General features: G+C 37.8%; 1 protein-coding gene across 1 annotated transcript in view; it reads right to left on the reverse strand.

Annotated features, from left to right (window-relative positions):
* Positions 1-679: 679 nt before the first annotated feature.
* Positions 680-18,818, reverse strand: part of EXOSC7 (exosome component 7) — a gene marked incomplete at its 3' end in the record, with an annotated part of 18,264 nt that continues 125 nt past the window's right edge. Inside the window, exons 2-7 of the mRNA XM_010184867.1 lie at positions 17,699-17,800; positions 16,904-16,998; positions 10,986-11,151; positions 6,511-6,581; positions 1,825-1,948; positions 680-902 (exon numbers count right to left, since the gene is read on the reverse strand). Coding sequence (XP_010183169.1) covers positions 680-902; positions 1,825-1,948; positions 6,511-6,581; positions 10,986-11,151; positions 16,904-16,998; positions 17,699-17,800 — 781 coding nt within the window. The remainder of the gene's footprint in view (positions 903-1,824; positions 1,949-6,510; positions 6,582-10,985; positions 11,152-16,903; positions 16,999-17,698; positions 17,801-18,818) is intronic.

Raw genomic sequence — 18,818 nt, forward strand, 5'->3', positions numbered from 1 at the left:
AACTTAGCATGTAATTTCCACTTGAGACCCACTGTTTGCAAGCTTGGCTCCAAGTTCTGCATTCCTCACTACAGCCATACTAAAATTACTTCTGGATCTCTAGGAAACAGAGCCAGGTTGAAGTACTTAATTTTCATTCTGAACCAGGCATGAGAATTTATACTGGAAGATAGTTTTAAGAAGAGCCTCAAGAAAGGTTTAAAATGGAATTCTTATGTGGATGTGAACAATATCCAGATACTAGTATTTTCTTGGAGTAGAGGCAGATCAGAAACCAAATAAAGGAGCAAAGAAAAAAAACCCCAAACATAAAATGAGAACAGTTGCACTATAAGAGGACTCTGTACACTAGCAATTTGAAGTATCATCTCTACTTCTATAGGGACTTTACCACATTAGAAGTTTTGCTCTTTCAGTCTTTAAGGGAAACAGTGAGAGAGGGAACATGTTCTCTAAAACTACTCTCAACTGAAGTTTATCAACTTAAGCTTTTCAGTCTTACAGCTGTGAGGTACTTGACTCAAACACCTGTGACTACCACACATTTTAGGCATCTAAAAAAGTTTTAGATAACTTCCATTCATATTAGATTCTATTTCAAAGGAACTGTCTGTGACCTTCAGCAACTCCCTTGTGCACCTAATAAAAGCACCAGGATCTCTGCTTTTGAAATCCTTACTGCAGTTTTTCACATACTCAAGTTCCAGTTCACGCAGTATCATCAGTAACTGCTCCAAACTCCTTACCTCCATCATTTCAAAAATACTTTCAGGATCAAGGCTACCTTTCCCCAGTTTCTTAATAGAAGTGAGGGCGCCTTTACTGGTCACAGAAATAAGCAGGCTGGCCAAAGAACAGGCTTCCTCCTGAAGGGTGGCATCTACTACATGCCTATATCCAATCTGTAAGTCAGTGAAAAAAATGACATATTAGTTTGCAGTTGTCTAAGCTCTTTATTAAGAGGTTAAACTGTGAGTAGTAGCTCTGCTGGCTATCTACAGCCTCCCATCCTAATATCATGTGACTGACTTGACACCACAGTACTTAATTTGGGAGACTGTTTATGTGTGCATATATAACGGAGGTGAGATAAGCATGTCACTATTTCACACTGTTTTCCTCTCTGAACATTCTTTTATCTATATGAAACTCCAGATTCCCCATTCCCCCAACTCCAAGCATAGACTTTCCTCCCTGCTAGGTGAAAATTACACACCCTGAGGCTCAGGTGAGCCCCCAGTTCAATGGTGGCCTTTCCACTGTTTATGAAACTTGCTTAAAAGACAAACTTCCAGGTAACTATGTAAATTACTAACTCTTGCATTGGAAAATGCAGCATCCAGTAAATCAACTGTGTTAGTTGTGTGCTATATATGGGCAACAAAATCCTGTTTGAAAGGAAAGGACAGTATTGCACCCATGAAAACAGAGTTCTGTTCCCAGCGACAAATACTTGTTGTGTAACCCCAGGCAGATCACACAAGCTCTGTGCCTCACAACAATACCCTTTTGTTTTAGCACACCAAAGTATCTGCTGCTCTGGATGTTGAGCAAGGAGTAGATGAAAAATAATAAACAACTCTTCTGCATGCAAGAAGATGCATTTTAAGAATACATCAAGTGGAAATCTGTAAGTCACAGGTGGAAAAAAAACCCTTATTTGGTAAGAGTTCTCAATTAGGAGGCCAGGAATGAACAAATATATACACAGTGGACACTGACCATCTCTGCAACACAAATTTTATCTCTAGGGAAAGAAAAAACAAGTGAAGTTAATAGAAACTGAAGTCTCTAGGTAGAAGGTCGGAGATTTGTCAGGCTTACTTTGCTTAATGTGACGATGCAGGGCACCTCGTCCACGTTAAGTCGCATACAATCGTAAGGGTCATCAGACAGCTCAATCTCTTTAGAGCCTTCTTCACTCTCCAGAATACGCACTTTGGGTATCCTGTAGAAACAAAATGTGCAAAATCATTGTCAGAACAGATAATGAATAGAGATGTCACACAGTCTGAACTCCAGGAAGTGCCCTTTCCTCTAAATGAGGCTAAATGTTTAGGAAAAAATCCAGAATTTTATCAAAGTATTAACTACACCCTCACTGAGACTAGGAAGAAAACATCGTAAGTGGGAAGACATTTAGGATACAATCATCATATTTACATCATTCAAATCCTTAGAATTTCAACTGTTTTTTTCATTAATATATGGGGAGAGATTATTTTGAAATTTGGACAATGCAATTCTGAACAATTCTTTATACAGAAGTACAGGAGAGAAATGACTAAGAGTGAATCCTTTCGTACTGTGGTTCCTAACCTTGCAGACAACAGCGAAGTTGTCGGAACTACAGCAATTGCATTGCTTAGCAATGCTGTGACATCTGCAGCAAATGCAAGCTGTAAAGCTGTTTAGGAAAGAGGGACACCAACTAAGGAGACTTGGGGTAAAGGAAAAAGATGACAGTAGTAAAATCCTTTCTCTTTAGCAAAATGGGAAGATTGGCAAGATGTCTCATTCTTTATGAAGCCAGAAGACTCTACAGCTCTAAGGACAGATATACAAAAGCAATAACCAGGGAGAAAAACCCAGGCAGAAATCCAGTAAATGCTTTCTTCTCAACTGTGATGAGCTCTCTCGCAAATGAGCTAGACAGGCTCCTTATCAGCGATACATATATAATATTTGTTACAGCCATTTAATGGGAGTTTTACAGGATGATTTAATGCAGCTTACGTAGCAAAACTAATAAAGTAATTTAAAACAATTTAGTAGAGGATGAAATCTCAAGAAGCCAAGAACCTCAATGTCCTATATACCCTCATTTATCCAGGTGACCACTGGTGTGGGGTACCGGCTGAGAGACTTTACTGGGCAGTAAAACCTCCACACAGCTCAACCACACTGCTCTCATTTTAACACATTTGCACTTGAAAACATAAAATATTTCAAGATGTCACTAGAAAGCTTACTTCAGTAACCACGTGGAATGTAACTACAATCTGTTTTTGTATTAGTACGTTTGCAGTAGTGTTGTGTTTTATAACTAGACTCTGGAGGCTCCATTCTTTTACACATTCTGTACCAAATCTCCGTTAAATGAGGAGATAGGGACTGATCTAGTGAACTTTTCCCCCCACCAACGCAAAGTGGTTTTGTTGTTCCCTGGAAGAGCATTTTAGTTATTTGCGGCTGAGTCCTAGAGGAGAGTGCTTCACAAACAGCTAACCCTGCTTCAGTGAGAACAAATTCCTTACAACAACACTGGTCTGAGCCAAGCTAAAACTAAAACTTCCTGTAAGTGGCACAACTGCGGTGTGTACTTTTTCCTGAAATGAAACTCAAAATGCTTTGCAAAGTTACATAACAACTCACTGGAAATGCATCAAAGCCTATTTTGAGGTTAAAAATATTCCATTAAAAATTGACGGAATAAAGTCACAAGGTCACTAACCCTCAAGCTACCCAGGACAGTGGATAACACTGGACAACAGCCTAGACAAGAAGTGTATGTGCCAGAGCAGTGTTTAACAAAGAAGGAAGATTGCAAGAAAATTTGTAAGAATTAGCAATTTTTAACTTCATCCTAAAATAGCTATGAAACTGGAACAATGTTTGGTCTGCAAGAAAAAGTTGCCAGAATTAATACCTGAAAAATGCCTGCAAGGAGCTGTTTTGGCCAAGAACAGATAAGAGAGGTACAAGTTAGAACTACTGCAGAGGCAAAAAGACAGTTGATCAGACACAAGCATCACAGAGGCTTAAAAAGGGCATACATACACACAAAAACTAGGCAACGAGAGTGTATACAAAACACTTCCAGCAAACAAGATTTCCTCTCCCAGCTTGTGAAGATTTATCTTAAGAACTAGCTGTGCATGTTTACTTTGCAGCTTTTATTTTTGTGTTTTGATTCCTGCAACTAATCAGGGCAGAAATCTGTAGAGCAGGACTTAGTCACACAACTAACAATGCTCTTTTCTGTATGCTGCAGACCCACAATTCACAACTGCAAAAACCAAGCAGCATAACTTGCAAGCAGGCACTGACTCTACCTCTACTATGCTGCCCAGCAAAAAACCACCACATCTTCAAGGGAGGTGTTATAAACTGTGTAGCTTTTGTACCTTGCCTAGTTTCTGTTACCTCAGTTGTGAGTAGGTGTATTCCACAGGATCAAGTTTAATGCTAAGTCCTGACATAGCAGCTACTCACACACTCTGTAGTATCTACTTTGATCGTGGATAAATTCAGCCTTGAGCACCATAGAAACACAGTTAAGAAAGTTTTGATACCTGCTATCTTTTGCACATGATCTCAATATAGTTTTTAGAACATAATAAACACTACAAAACTCCAAGGAGCTCCCCCTAAAACAGTCATACTGTCCTTGCTCTGTGCCTGGAGGGGATACAAAGTGTCAGGTCTGACACACATAGGATTTAGATCCCGTAATTCTTGCACAAAATTCTTAAAGTTACTATTTTGCCTTTTTTAGCCACAAAGAAAAATGTGTCGATAACTATTATAAAAGTGGTTAGAGCAAGATTTTAAGGATGAAGCTCAGGTTTTCAAATGCCTATCTGAACATCTGAAAATTTGGAGCTTCACAGAAAAAACAGCAGCTTCAGCTCCCTGCTCTTGGTTCCAAGGCTGCTGTCAAGGCTGACAAAGATCTGAAAACACTTATAATGAAAGCCTGGTTGTAAACAGGTTATGAAAGGCAAGGAAGACTCAAAGAGGGACACACATGTCAAGCGAAGTTCAGAACACTTAATCTGAAGTGATCCTCAAACTGACGTCTTGCTGGGACAATATTTTATGGAGAGTGGGCAGCTACTCTAAACAACCTTGTGTCAATCCAAATAAAACTTAGTAGGTACCAAAGGAAAGGGAGAGGAACAGTGAATGAGGACAACAGGTTTTCACTCTGAATTTCATCTCTCGACTTTCTGAGCTCGGATGAGATCAGACGTACCAGCATTCCCTGCTCAGATCAACAGACAGGGTTTTCACAGTTCAAAAAATAACAGGCTTTGCATTGTGTCATATGGTACCACATTTTGATTTGATTAAAGATTATATGAAAGATACAGTTTTCAGAAGAATAAAATTAAAAAGCAGAATCATTAAAACAATTACATTCTTTATGTTGCTCATGTTACCAAAGCAACAGATTTCCTTTTCTTTCTTTCTATAAATTACCTTTTTATTATCTTCTCCCAGAACTAGGATTCTAGTTGAAATAAGAAAAAAGACCTAGTTATCTTGTAAATAAAGTACGTGCCATGGATCTGCAAAACAACTCACATGGGAGCAACTGTTGTAACTGTACGACTTTTGCATCCTGGCAGCTCACACACAAAGACGCAGGCATTTCTTCCCTTTAGTGTACCACCAACTCTATCGTGAGCTATTACATCTGTGACAGTATTTCTTCATGCTACAAAAACAATCTACTCTTAGAAGTTACTGCTGAGAACTTGATTAACATGGGAAATTTCTCAGTCACAGACATAAATTGTAGTCTTAGATGTGTTTTAAAGTGTTTATATCCCGATGCACTGCCTGTCTTCAAAACTGTATTTTCCTCTTCTCCTTGCACGTACATTTCTAGTTCTAGTACTGGGTGCCGACTCCTTGATGAATAAGCCAGAACTATGCCAGTGACTGTAGCAGATCTCTAATTTGCAGCTGAAGAACAATTTGAGATCCACTTTTAAAGCATTTGTGCCTGTGACAGCCTAACTTTAGCACCTCTTCCAGCTACTTTTGCTAAGAAAGTTTTTTAGCAAAGCCATTCACTAGCTTCTTTCTTAAGGGTGCTACAAAACTCTGTATTCCCTTTCATCCATACATAAAGAAGATTAAAAAAAAATTATTGAATTTGATCATTAAAGCACACACACTAACACTTGCATTAGTCATTCATTTTGTTCTTCCATTCTTTTTATTTATATTTGCATGGGGCAAAGTTCTTTTACAGACCCATCATTTCCCCCTCCCTGCAATCTCACAGCGCCACTTTGTCCTCTTACTTTTAAAAAGAACTCTAGACTAACAGTTAATGAGAAAGAACATCAGAAGTGGGAAAACAGGGCTAGCTACTAATCGGCAGTCACATCGACAAGAGGCCTTCTTATTCAGGAGCATCACATTATCAGTAAATACTTCTTGTTTTAAACCCTCAAGGCATCAACACAAACACCTTCAACAACTTGCAACAAAACCATACGATCAAGATCATTTTTTCTGGATCTGGCTACAGAACAAGTTATATTGTGAGCCTGACTCTGCATATAATGCAAGATGACACTTGATTATTAGAAACTGAATTAAAGTCATTACTTCATGTTACTTGCATGCAGACTGCCTTGCATCAGAATGCAAGTTGCCTTGAGTATTTCTTATTTAAATAATTAAGCCTTAACAATGCTTAGCTCACAGAGAATACTTCTCTTTCACTTCCCATGCCATTTCTACCCACATGAAATGAGAGCTGTGCTTTACCTTGTGTTAAAGAGAGCTGCCTTCACTGCGATAGAGACTGCGTCAAAGAGGTTCCCACCACACTCCAATAACTGGGGAGGAAAATAAAAGAATCTCTTCAAAAGAAAATCAGGGTAGTGCCTTTAAACCAAGACTTTATTTTACTCAAACCTACTTGAAACAGCACAAAATTATGAACCAGAACAGGTTTTTAAAAAACAAAGTTGTATTTAATGCCTATCTAAGAAAACAGACAGGAAATAAAGATTTCAGCTAACTGTATTATACATGCAAAACACAAGAGTTAATGCACTTGACAATAAAATTAATGATAAAATTGAATAATAGCAGCTGAAATGAAACCACCACTGTTTTAACTCTTCTTGTGCAAAGGCTCTAAACTAGACTATGACCAGAACATTTTTCATAAACTCACCTTATTCATTCTTAATGTTAAATAAAGCCAATCCATTTTCTATGCTTTATTTCAAAGAGAAGTCTTTTTTAAATATCAGCTGGACAAACTCAATTGATAGAATTGTTTTCAAAGCAGCAACACAAACTGTCAACCCGAACATGGTATGAAAAGCCAGTTACACAAGGTATAGCTATGAAGGCACATCATGATTTATTCTCCATTCTTTGCAGAAAACGAGCCATCAGCAGGTTTGTCTTGTAGCTGAAAAGAATCCAAGGAAATCCTGATGTCAAAGTCTACTTGTTGATAACACTATCATCTGAAATAAAGTGTGTGAAGGGAGTCTAGCTTAGCTTCTTTCCATGAAGATCAGGAGAAGTAAAGCACAGCATACTATACAGAAAGGCAAGGCTCCCGTAACCACCACCACCTTCTATAGGCTGACAGACACTCAAAGATATATTTGGCCATAGCCTAGTGTGACTGACTGAGCCGCCAGTACTATTCTATGAACACACACATTCCCAGCAAGCATTTGAAACTGCTTCAGTGAGAACATATGGATGCTTCTCCATTACATCAATCTATGCTGTATGATGAGAGCAAAACAGGTTTTGCAACACTGATTGCATTGATTGTTCTTCGAAATCCATTTAAGAATGGGATAAACTCCCGCATTGGGAGCAAATCATAAATCAGATATTCTGGAAAGACAGTCTATTTTTATGAAGACAGACTGAATTGTGTAAAAAGAACGACAAAAAGTTGGGATAGAAAGCTAAATACAAAGGTGATCAAATTACTTCTTTGCAAACAGCTGCTGGATACAGAGAGGTTAACTTGCCACTTTCAGTCATTATTGGATTTTACTGGGTAACACAATAAGCCCCACAATATCTTTGTTATTAAAACACAGTAATGGGATGTGCCTGTACTGTTGCTAGGCTGTGTTCAGGCTGCTCTTCTAAAGCCTTATCTGTATTACAGTGGCGCCTACAGGATAAGAACACAGCCTGTATCAAGCACGGTACGATTGCTCCAAAAATAAATGAATGCTCTCTTAGCTAAAGCACTTTGTACTGAGATCGCCATTGTTTTTTATGTTTATGGGTTTTTTAAGGACTAAACGTCTGCACAACTGTGAGTGGTAGGAAGAAGCAAAGGAGTCTTCAGAAAGGACTGCTTTTAATTTACTGATACACAAATGAAAAGCTTTCTGGGGGGGAAATAAAACAATGTAGATCTTGCCTTATTCAAATAAATTTTTCCTTCAAAAGGACAGATCTCTAAGGTTTAGGGTTTTTTTCAAACTAGTTGGGAATAGAAAAGATGAAGAAATCCTCGGAGGGATACTCAGTAGTGAACTGCTAAAATTTCAACAGAATCTAAGGCATCTCCCCCAACACACAGCGTGCTGTGACGGGATAGGGAATAAAAAGAGTTTGCACACTTTGATTCTCCTTCCTCAGCACTGCAAATCAGGCAAATTACGTGGCAAAGGCTATACATACACCAAAAACACCCTCAAAAGTGCCTAAAAGCTTATTTCTGACATCAGTGACTTAGAAGGGGAAAGAAACTGAGGGAAACACAGAGAGGGTGAGAAGAGGCTTATAGTTTTGCAGTACCGTGTATCTCCACATTCTCCACTTTTGAAGTGGAACACCTTCTATTATTAAGAAAGAATGCATGTATTTTGGAACATCAAGGTATATATTCTTGACCTTGACACATACCTGTACGAGCTCATATGGCTTCATCTTTGTAGCGTGTGTAGCTGAAGTTATTTTCTTTCTAATCTGACTGTACACAACTATAGCACCTCTCAACTACAGTGTTCACTAGAAAATCTCTGAGAGATGTTTTTTAATCGATAAGCTGCATGACTACACAAAATATATTATTTGCTCGTTTGAGGTTGCAGATCTCAAATTTTGCTTACACACAGGAACTGAATATAGATGCTTCCATTGAAGTGTACATAGCTAAATTACATAGCAATGGAGCATCTTCAGATTCCTAATATTCTTTCTGGGTTTTTGTCTTTTTGCATGAGAGACTTGAAAACAAGCACCTTCCCACCTGACCACAAGGTACTACTGGTTTCAGGCCTATGACAGATTTAAGGCTTATTTTACCTCCAACTTAACTATGCAACACAAACATTAATGTGAAAAATTTCCAGGAATTCCAAAGGAAAACATAATCCAAAGGACTCTCAATAAGCATTGTTATTATATTTAGAATCTGCTTCCCTCAAATAATGAGTAATATGACTTGTAGTGCCTTCTATTAGCACAAGTGTCGTACTTCCACCATGTACTTTTTTAATAGAGTTCTATAGGAATGATTCAGCATGAGCAACTTCAGGAAAATCTGTAGGTATCAAGCACCTACATCAAGTATGAACTATCACATGTGATATACATGTCTTCTATTTAGAAGAGGAAATAGTACAAATACCTCAAAAATGTGAAAATATAGAGGCCTAGGGTGGAAAAAAAAAGGAGGGGAGAAACAGAATAAAGAGACAAATTTTAACAGTGTCTTGTTCTAACTATACCAGCAGCTCTTCAATAGCTCACACACAAAAGCCCTGTAGAATAACATTAAAAAGACTCATCCAGTTTAGAGTCCTAGTTATGAACCTACAACAGATTGACTGGCACTGTAAACAAAACTAAATGTAAAATTCATCACATAGTATAGGTCTTGATATTCATAATTCTGATACAACTAGTAGCATAAAAATAACAAGACTGGTTTTCTCTGTAGTTGTGGACCATCAAAAAATGTGTCCAGGAAGAATCAAATAATGGCCATTTATACCTCATACAAGAGCTACACAGAACTACTCCTGCCACATTCAGCTTTGCAAAAGTCTTTGTTTATGCAGTGTTTATGCAATGTTAAGCAGTACATTGCTTAAACAAGCTCAGCATTTAATATTCTGTACCTCTGCTTGTAATTACCTAGTAACTAAAGGCCCCAGTGTGATTTCTCAGAACTAACACTTCATTCTCTATTAAACCATGCCAAGCTCCAGTAAGCTGGTGACTAGGACTGTTAAAGCACCCAGCAGTGGCACACATTTGATCATTCTGTATGCAGACTAAATCACAGTATGTACCCTATCTACTATATTCAGGCTAATGCTACCGCTTTTTAAGCACCTAATGGACTAATTTTCACATTTAATTAGGTCTTAGCTTGAATGTTTCCATTTTGTTTAACAAAACTCGCAGTTATTTTTTTTAGCAATGCAGTTTAATGTTTTGCAAATAATTTCATAGACATTAATGGATTCCTGTGAGTAAGATCCCTTGACATATTTTCAGTTACAAATTTGACAAACAGAAACTCAATTATAGACCAACAAGAACCAGAAATAATGCTCAGGAGAGTCTGACTTGCAGACTTCTATTAAATTCCCATGATAGAGTGCTTTAACTAGCACTCTAAAACTATGCTTTAACTACAGCATAGTTTGCAAATTGAGCTGTTGCATGCACAAGATTTACATGCATAAAACCCAGTTTAATTTTTTTAAACAGGAACAAATATTTAGTTTCTTTTCTACCTTCAGTACATGTATATAGCTTTCATCAGAGTGCCAAGGCTAAACGTAACTTTTGCCAGAAAAGTTTCTATTTTAATTTACTGACTGAGTACTGATAGTAGTGCAAAGAGGTAGACAGGATGGACAGTTTTACTAGGGCTAACATACACTCATGCTAACTTACATTCATTAGAATAATACATTTGCTATTATATCTAGTTTGAGAAAAAGTTTAGCCTTCTTTAGTGGTAATTTTCTTGTCAGTACAAGGTCACTGATTTTTATCTGAGACAGATTTGGAGTATTCAGTGTTTTATTAGCTCTGCAGTGGAGCAGCAGGATCAAGAATAATAGAAAAAGAGCAAGCTGGAATTAGTGATTAACTACCATAGGCAGATTCACAAGAAAACAGCCACCCATGCTGTGAAGCATTATATCACATTATGAGAAGCTTTTTTATGTGAATATACACATGGTTATGCCAAGTCCTTGAATCTTAGTTTTCATTTCCTTACTTACCAGGACATCAACATAGAGAACCCAGCAGTGGTCTCTGGGATTAATACAAAGTGATTTCAAGTCTACAGTGCTCTCGCAGCTAAATACTCTGTAGAATGTATTTGCTATCTCTGTGCCAAGCTCTTCTCCTCCACGGCCTTCAAATTCAGGAGTAGCATTTGCAGAACTAGATAAAGAAAGAAAAAGTAATTTCACTTCTGAAGCAGCCAATATCCAAAGAACATTTCTTAAATATAAAGCATTAGAAATATCTAAGGATTTATTTGTACAAGAATAAGCTTCCAATCTGTGAAAAAATTATTTCCATTTTGCATAAGAAAATGTCTTAATGCAGATAATATACCTACACTTTGCTACAAACTCTGATACTAATTAAATTCCACTACTATCTTCAGTTCCCAAGTTACAATACTAAAGCTGGTGAATTCTCTCAGGGATTGTTTCTTCATCACTCTCATATTCTATCAACCCTTTCAAAAATAAAAAAGCAAGAAAAATCTGTACTAAGTTCAGAACAGCTAACAACACAGCCTGTTAGAGTTTTATGTTAAACGACTAATATAAGAGAGGGGCTAAGAACAGAAAGATGTGACGATATGACAAGTAGAATATACTTTTTTTTCTTAATGTGACACGACTGTCTGACCTTAATTGGTAACTTCTTTACTGAGTGTACTCTCTGCTATCAAGCAGCTTACAGAGAGCAGCTCATTATTTTCAGCAACTGCAGCTTATGGAGAGCAGCAACTAAGAACATTTTTGTGTTGTTTTTTTTTTTTTCCAGAAGGGATCTGACAAGAGTGCGTGGCCTTCACTTTCCTGATTCCAACATAACAAAATCTGTTTATGAGCAGTCATGCAAGAAACTCCTTGGGTGCTGGGGCACTGTACACAGCTAAGAACTAACACTAAAAGAAAACAGGACTACAACAAAACAAAGCAAAACAAAACAAAAACAAAAAAACAAACCCAAGAAAAAACCCAAAACACCTCTAAATCACAATGAATTAGAGCAGAAACATCCAGAGATGCATCTACAGCAAAATAAAAAATACTCTGAATCCAACCTCTGGTTTATAGAGAGGGCAAGAGCATTCACAAGCAGTGAAGCCATAGCACATACTGAAGATCTTGGTTTTTAAATAAATTAGTTGGACCTCCCCTGAATAAATCTCTCATTTCAGAGCACAGGAAAGGAGGTGGTTTCACAGTAGAGTACTTTGATACGTTCAAAACCTGTAACAGCAAAGCCTTGTATTCTCCTGGCCCTCAGTGCCAATTTCTCATGTATGTTTTGTGTTTATACGATGATACAAACTCATAGCTCTTCCAACAGAAACACCACAGGAATGTAAACACACAGCAGAAAACAAAGTATTGGAATATAATCCCTTCACCTTTTAAAAAACCAACAACTAAAGATCCACATTATCTAGGTATGACTTAACACCATCAAGTGAGCTGTATCAACAGGACTGCAGAGCCTACAAGGGAAATCCTTACCTCACAGTAATTCTCCCAATTTATTTTTTTTGCAGAACTTATAAAAACTCAGAATGCCAGGAAGAGCTACTGAATTTTATAAAAGCTACTTGATGCTTCTATAACCAGACAGCACTATACGTGCTTAAAAAAAAATAAATCACTGCCAATCAAGCACTGACCTATGCTTCCAAACTACATCTGCCACATGAACAAGCACTGCAACTATGACATAATATTATTCATAGTTGCATTAATATTAGAGACCAATCTTATAAGACAGGATCACATCTAAGCAGAACTTAATTCTGGAAATATGTTGAGTTAGGCTTTTAGGTTGTATTAAACAAGCACTTATCCATGGAAGCAGCTTTCACAAAACTAGATCATTCTGTTTAAAAGTATGCTTATGCAAGCATTATGATTCCCATGGTAAGGTGAAAAGAATTATACAAATCTCAGTCTATACCTCATTATTATTTCTAAACACAAAGTTTTATCAAATGTTGTAGCTTTTAATTATAAATGGCTGCTGTCTCTGACAGCAAGTAAGAACGTAAGACTCAATTAGACTATTACTGCAAGTTTCACTGCATCTTAATTCCACTATTATTCTAACACTTCAATTCCTTGCAATCAAAGTGAAATAAAAAAGTAATGTTAGCAAGGTACTACTATAATAACTGTATGACAAATACTGCCACCCAATGCTCACAGACTATTGTAGTAATTTACACCGGGTAAAAAATTCAAAGGGTTGCCTAACACATTAATAAGAGAAAATGCCAAAAAGCTCGCTTTTTGGAGCACAGAAAGAACTTATTAGTGGCCAAGTGGAGCACAAAATTTCTACTCCTGAACAGAATGCAATTGTGAGGACTTTCAAAACCATTCCAGTGTCATATCGCATAACAATCAAGACTTCTAAAGCATAATGAGGCTTCTACCACAGATCTCTACTTTCAAAACCTCACAGTAGTTAAGTATATTCCCATCCGTTGCTAAGGCCATTAACATACTATAATCTACACTGTAAGTAATTATAACAGAGGTAAAACAGTTAATTAAAGAAAAGCTTATAGCTATTTGCCTGGTATACAAGGGCTTCATTACACAGAGGATATTCTTCCCTTAAAGCCATGTTTACTTCAAGCAACCAATACGAGGTCTCTACTCTTGCACCAAAAAGATCCAATAATTTAAAAGAAGGTGGCAGATTCACTGTTTTAGAATCAGCAGTAAGTTAACCACCTCACTAATATTCTACCCTTCCAGAAAGCAGCCAGAAGATAGCACATTTATGACACATATGCACTGCCAAGGCAGTCCCAGAAATAGAAAGACCTGAATTCAGGTCCAGATGCTGTGTAACTGTGTTAATATGATTATGGTGATATTCAAGCTTATGACCCTACAAAGAATTGGGCTAACAAGGGTCTGGAGTTAGTCTGGTCAAACTGGTAACTCTACCAACATTGTTTACTGATGCAGGTCTCTGCCTGGTGAGGAATTTGTTACTACACTTCCCATCCGAAAGGAAGATCTGCTCATAGAGTTTGAAACAGTTTTTCTTCAAGCATCAGATGGCTTTTCTTCCTGAAAACCACGCTAAATCCACTACAAACCATCTTTAACGGAGGAAGTACGGTAAAAAAAATTGGAAAGACATTTTCTTCTTTCAAAACTCAGTAGTTTGCCTCTTGCCTCTGCAAAGAACAGTTGCCATGATAACAGGAGAGAGAAGGGGAAGAAAGGTTCCTCTCCTGCACGGATTCAAGTGGTATCTTCAGTGACTGCACTAAAATTTGTTTTAAGTTAACATTTTCCCCACAACAGCATCTAAGGATCACCTAAAAGCATGCTGACATGGCTGTTCCACAATACTGCCATCTCTTATGATTTGAAGAATGGCTTTGCATCTATAATAGTACCTGATCCAGACTCCTATGCAGGCATCACTGAAATAGGCCCCTATTCCAGCTGGAACAAAAGCATGTCTGGCCTTCAAAGTGGAGAACAGATGGCCAGACTTGGACAAATACATTCCTTGTTTCCCTAGTTCCACAAACAAAAACTAATGCATTCAAGAGATCCAGATGTCTATTTTGGGGGTTTTTTTTGTTATTTCTAACACTTTGAAAATAAGAAATCTTTGCTTCAGTAAAAAAAAAAACAAACCAAAAAACCAAAACCTCTTAACAAGTCAGTATTAGAATAGTCCTAGAACTCAAACAAGAGAAAAGCAAACACAGCAGTCTCAACATCACTGGTCAGGATGAGCATCTTCTCCAGTGCTGATGGGCAGTAGGTACCATCAGGTAGGACATGGACTTGTTCTATGAGATTTAATTTCTAGTATCACAAATCACTGCCTCAAAAATAATCTCTTCCAGAGACTAGCATTAAAATCTGTCTCAAAATAGGAGTAAATGTGCTTCTCAGATTTTAGGTTAAGGACTGCACAATGAAGAGAAATGGAAATGTGGGGCAGAGAACTATAAGCATGATCCAGCAAAGGATTATTTTCAGCAGTACAAGAAACAATTAAAGTTTCAGGAAATAAGCATTTTAAGATAGCAAACACTGCAGCCTGAGTTTTATTATTAGTTTCAACAATATAAAAGCCAAGCAGAACACACAGGAACTTCACTACGAGATGCAGAGTACCAAACTACGCTCAGTTACTACCACCCAGTGGCAGCCTGGAAAAGCATCACAGTACTGACAGCATCTCATTTCCCTTTACAGCGAACAAGGTGCTCCCACTCCACATTTCATCTTTTGCATCTTTCTTGAGGCTAGAGTTCACCTTTCCCTGGTGGCACAAACATGCAAGAAGTGACTATTCTTCTCTAAAATTTAGGTTTTTGGTCTGTGTTGCCACAGAAAGTAAGGATTACCTATTTCTAGAACTGACATGATCCATCTTGCACAATACTGCTGCACATCTCCCTCCCATCTTCTTACGAAGCAGAGATTAACAGAAAATACAACTTAACATTAATCTAATGAGTTAAAGTTTTTCTAACATTTATTTACATATGAAAGTGTCACAGAATTGCAACATCCCCACAGACCACTTGTTGTGGTAAGGAAATGTCCCTGCTGTCATTGGACTTCCTTCTTACAGAAGCCACCAGAACAAAACGGGTTCTATTCAGGATATTTCATACATGAGTTTTATAAAGGAGTCAAGTTCAGATCCCTCCAACAGGAGGACCACATTTGAGAAGATCAACTTCCTGTCTTACAGTTTTTGAACAATAATCACAGACAAACCATTAATTAATAGGCAAATCCTTCCCTCTACAAACTGTAAGATTTGACAGTTAATTAGTACATCGTGACATACAGAGGACATCTTAGATAAGGCTGCATAATGTGAAATACAAATGTTAAGGCAGATATAGCCAGTTAGGTCAGAAAGATCATCAGATATACACTTACTCAGTAGCAATCATACCTTGGCTTTACTAATGGTATATTGGTTTAACATCAGAGTAGTACCATTTTTTAACAAAAAAAATAAAAGGTCAAATGCAGAACAGCTTGACAACGCTGAGGCTTTTATGAGAGGTTCCTAAAGCAAATCACTTCATAAAGAACAGTTTTAGGAAGTCCGCAAGACATGGATACTGTAGTTTCAGACAGCAGAGAGTCTGGAATAACATTGAGATGTCACTATGTGATCTCAGAGAAACCTGAAAACAAAAGCCCTTAGTTTAGAATTCTTCTAGCTTCCTTCATAACCGAAGCACTATGAAGACTAAAGATAAACAATAGCCCATTTGTAGCACAAAGCCAGGAATGTGATTAAAAACAAATGCCATTTTAGTTAATGAAATACTGATTCACTGATAAATGTGATAAATAAATTTTCTAATGAACTTCTGCATCTGAAGTTTACAGTGAGGATTTTCTTTTTTTAAACAAGCAATTTCGTACAAAATACACTTCAAACATTTTCCACTGCTTTCAAAGACAAAGCAAGCAAAATCGTTTAAGTACAGTTAAAGTACAATCAGTATCAGTCAATTCATTTCTTCTGGAATACTTCCTTTTTGAAAGAGGTTTTTTTCTATTCTATCTCTCCAAAAAAGACAGCTGACATCGTAGTCATGAAATCACATCAAAAGCACATGTAAATGAACTATTACACTTTTCCAGTTGCAATGATGCCATGCAATTTTGGATTTATTTTTTTAACTTAATTTCATTCCTTCACTCCTCTTGTTTTGCTTATTTTGGGTCCACAGAACCAGCAGAAAGTTTCTGAACATTCACCGCTATTGAAACAGTAGAATAACTATTTTCTATTACTCAGACCTTACGAGAAACTAGTGGAATGAAGGTATAAACTTCAAAAAACGGTAAAATCTGATTAGTCATTTATTCCAAATAGATAGATCTATTTCCTTTTCTTCTAGTATACTAACCAGTCAACAAAGAATTCCAGGTAACCTTCATCTGGTTTCTCCAACTTTGGTGTCCCTATTTCAGCTTTTACACCTACCAAGATATCAGTGTGTCCCTGTTAAAACAAAAACGTATCACACAACTAGAATTATATTCACAAAACTACTACTTTAATCTCAATGTCTATGGTAAGATGACATTTCCACCTTTCAATTATCTGTACCCACCATGCTATTGGAATGAACTTAAAATCACATTAGTTTTTTAAAAAGTGAAGAGTTTCAAAGAGCAATATTAAGCCTAAAAAGTTTATTCGAACAATTAATATACATAATCGTTTTCTCTAGGTTAAAAAGACACTCTTCATATCGATGACTTTTTCTATAATTTTGGTTCTGGAAACAACTCTATCTGCAGAAACTTTATAACATTACACAGTGTATTTATCTTCTTCACAGTCAGCACATGTCAGAAGTAGTTTTGCTTCACTCGAAAGGAAAATAATTATTCTTCCAGTGATTAGGCACAACAGCAATTCCATTTTTTCCACGATTAAATGGTAGATTAGTTCAGATTGAAGGCTTTCCAGGTACTTCACAGCAAATCCAGCTCAAGTAGGTTAAGCCAGCCTGCATGAATTATACATCCTGTCATTATTTCCTTAACCCATACTTTCAGTTAGTGCTATATATACACACATTTTATTACACAAACACGCAAACTCATCTACAAAGAGCCTCATCATATCTTAAAACTTGTCACATAAACTAGAAGTCTCATCAGCAAGGTACGTGATCCCTAAGAAATGTACCAACCAGCTTTACTCTTGCAGATCCACTTGTGTTTGATACAACGTCTGTTTCTACTTCTGCGCATCTGTAGTCTTCACAGCTGCGACCATCTACACGAAGGTCCTCCTGTAACAACAATCAATATATTGTGCTCAAGGGAATCAGCAATGAAAAACAAAAAAGGATCTGTCATTTTAAGTTTTCCTTTTCTTACGATAAACATAGCAGTAAAATTAATATTAAAGCAACAGCTTTATCCCAGCTTCATCACAGACTTTCACTTAAGAGTATAACAGAACCAACTGTACTTTTCCATTCACTTCTCATTTACCTAAGGCTTGCAACAAGCTCTCTGCAGACAGACCTGAACTCCTGCACTCCTTCCATTCTGTTTCAATAGAAAGCTGCAGACTACAAAAGTGCAAAGGTTTTGGCTTTAAAAGGTACCTGACCTAACGCAACACAAATCTTTCTTGGTATACTCCAGTTCTGTACTTTTATATATATGTAATTACGACCCAGTAAACAAAAATAACCCACCAGCCTTCTAAATGCTTTCATCTATTTGTATTTCAAAAACAGGTATTATGCACCCTCAGATGCTAGACAGCTCATCCCCATCAAAGTAGCTTTCTCTGCAGCAAAACACAGTTTTTGTACTTTGAAGAGAGCACAGTCCTTTTATCTTTGGCATTTGTCTCCACACATCCTTCACTCTTCCTCCTTGGTCCACTCGCTGTCCCTTAGCTTAGTGACAGGCTACAACGCTATGCAACGGCCAAAACTTCAGAAAGGGCAAGGGAAAATGGGGAAAGAGAACAAGAAATGAAAAACAAAACAAAACAAAACAAAACAAACAAATCCACGTCCAGCTCTAAACCTGCGTTCCGTTCCGATGCTGTATCCTCCGGGTGCCTGGACGATGATCACCCCAGACAGCGGGTACGGGAATGCTCCCTTCCCCCGCCCCACACCCGCTCACAGGGAGGCCAAGGCCGGAGGGTCGGGGAAGGGCCCTGCCCCACGCCTTACAGGGCAACCCCATCACCGCCCACCGGCACGGCCGGGCCCCGGGCCACCTGCCCCGAATTGACTACCCGTTCCCCGCGGCGGAGGGCGCCGCCCCCCCCCCGCCCCGGGGGGC

Source organism: Mesitornis unicolor, unplaced genomic scaffold (genome assembly GCF_000695765.1).
Source record: "Mesitornis unicolor isolate BGI_N332 unplaced genomic scaffold, ASM69576v1 scaffold39365, whole genome shotgun sequence".
NCBI classification, from domain to species: Eukaryota; Metazoa; Chordata; class Aves; order Mesitornithiformes; family Mesitornithidae; genus Mesitornis; species Mesitornis unicolor.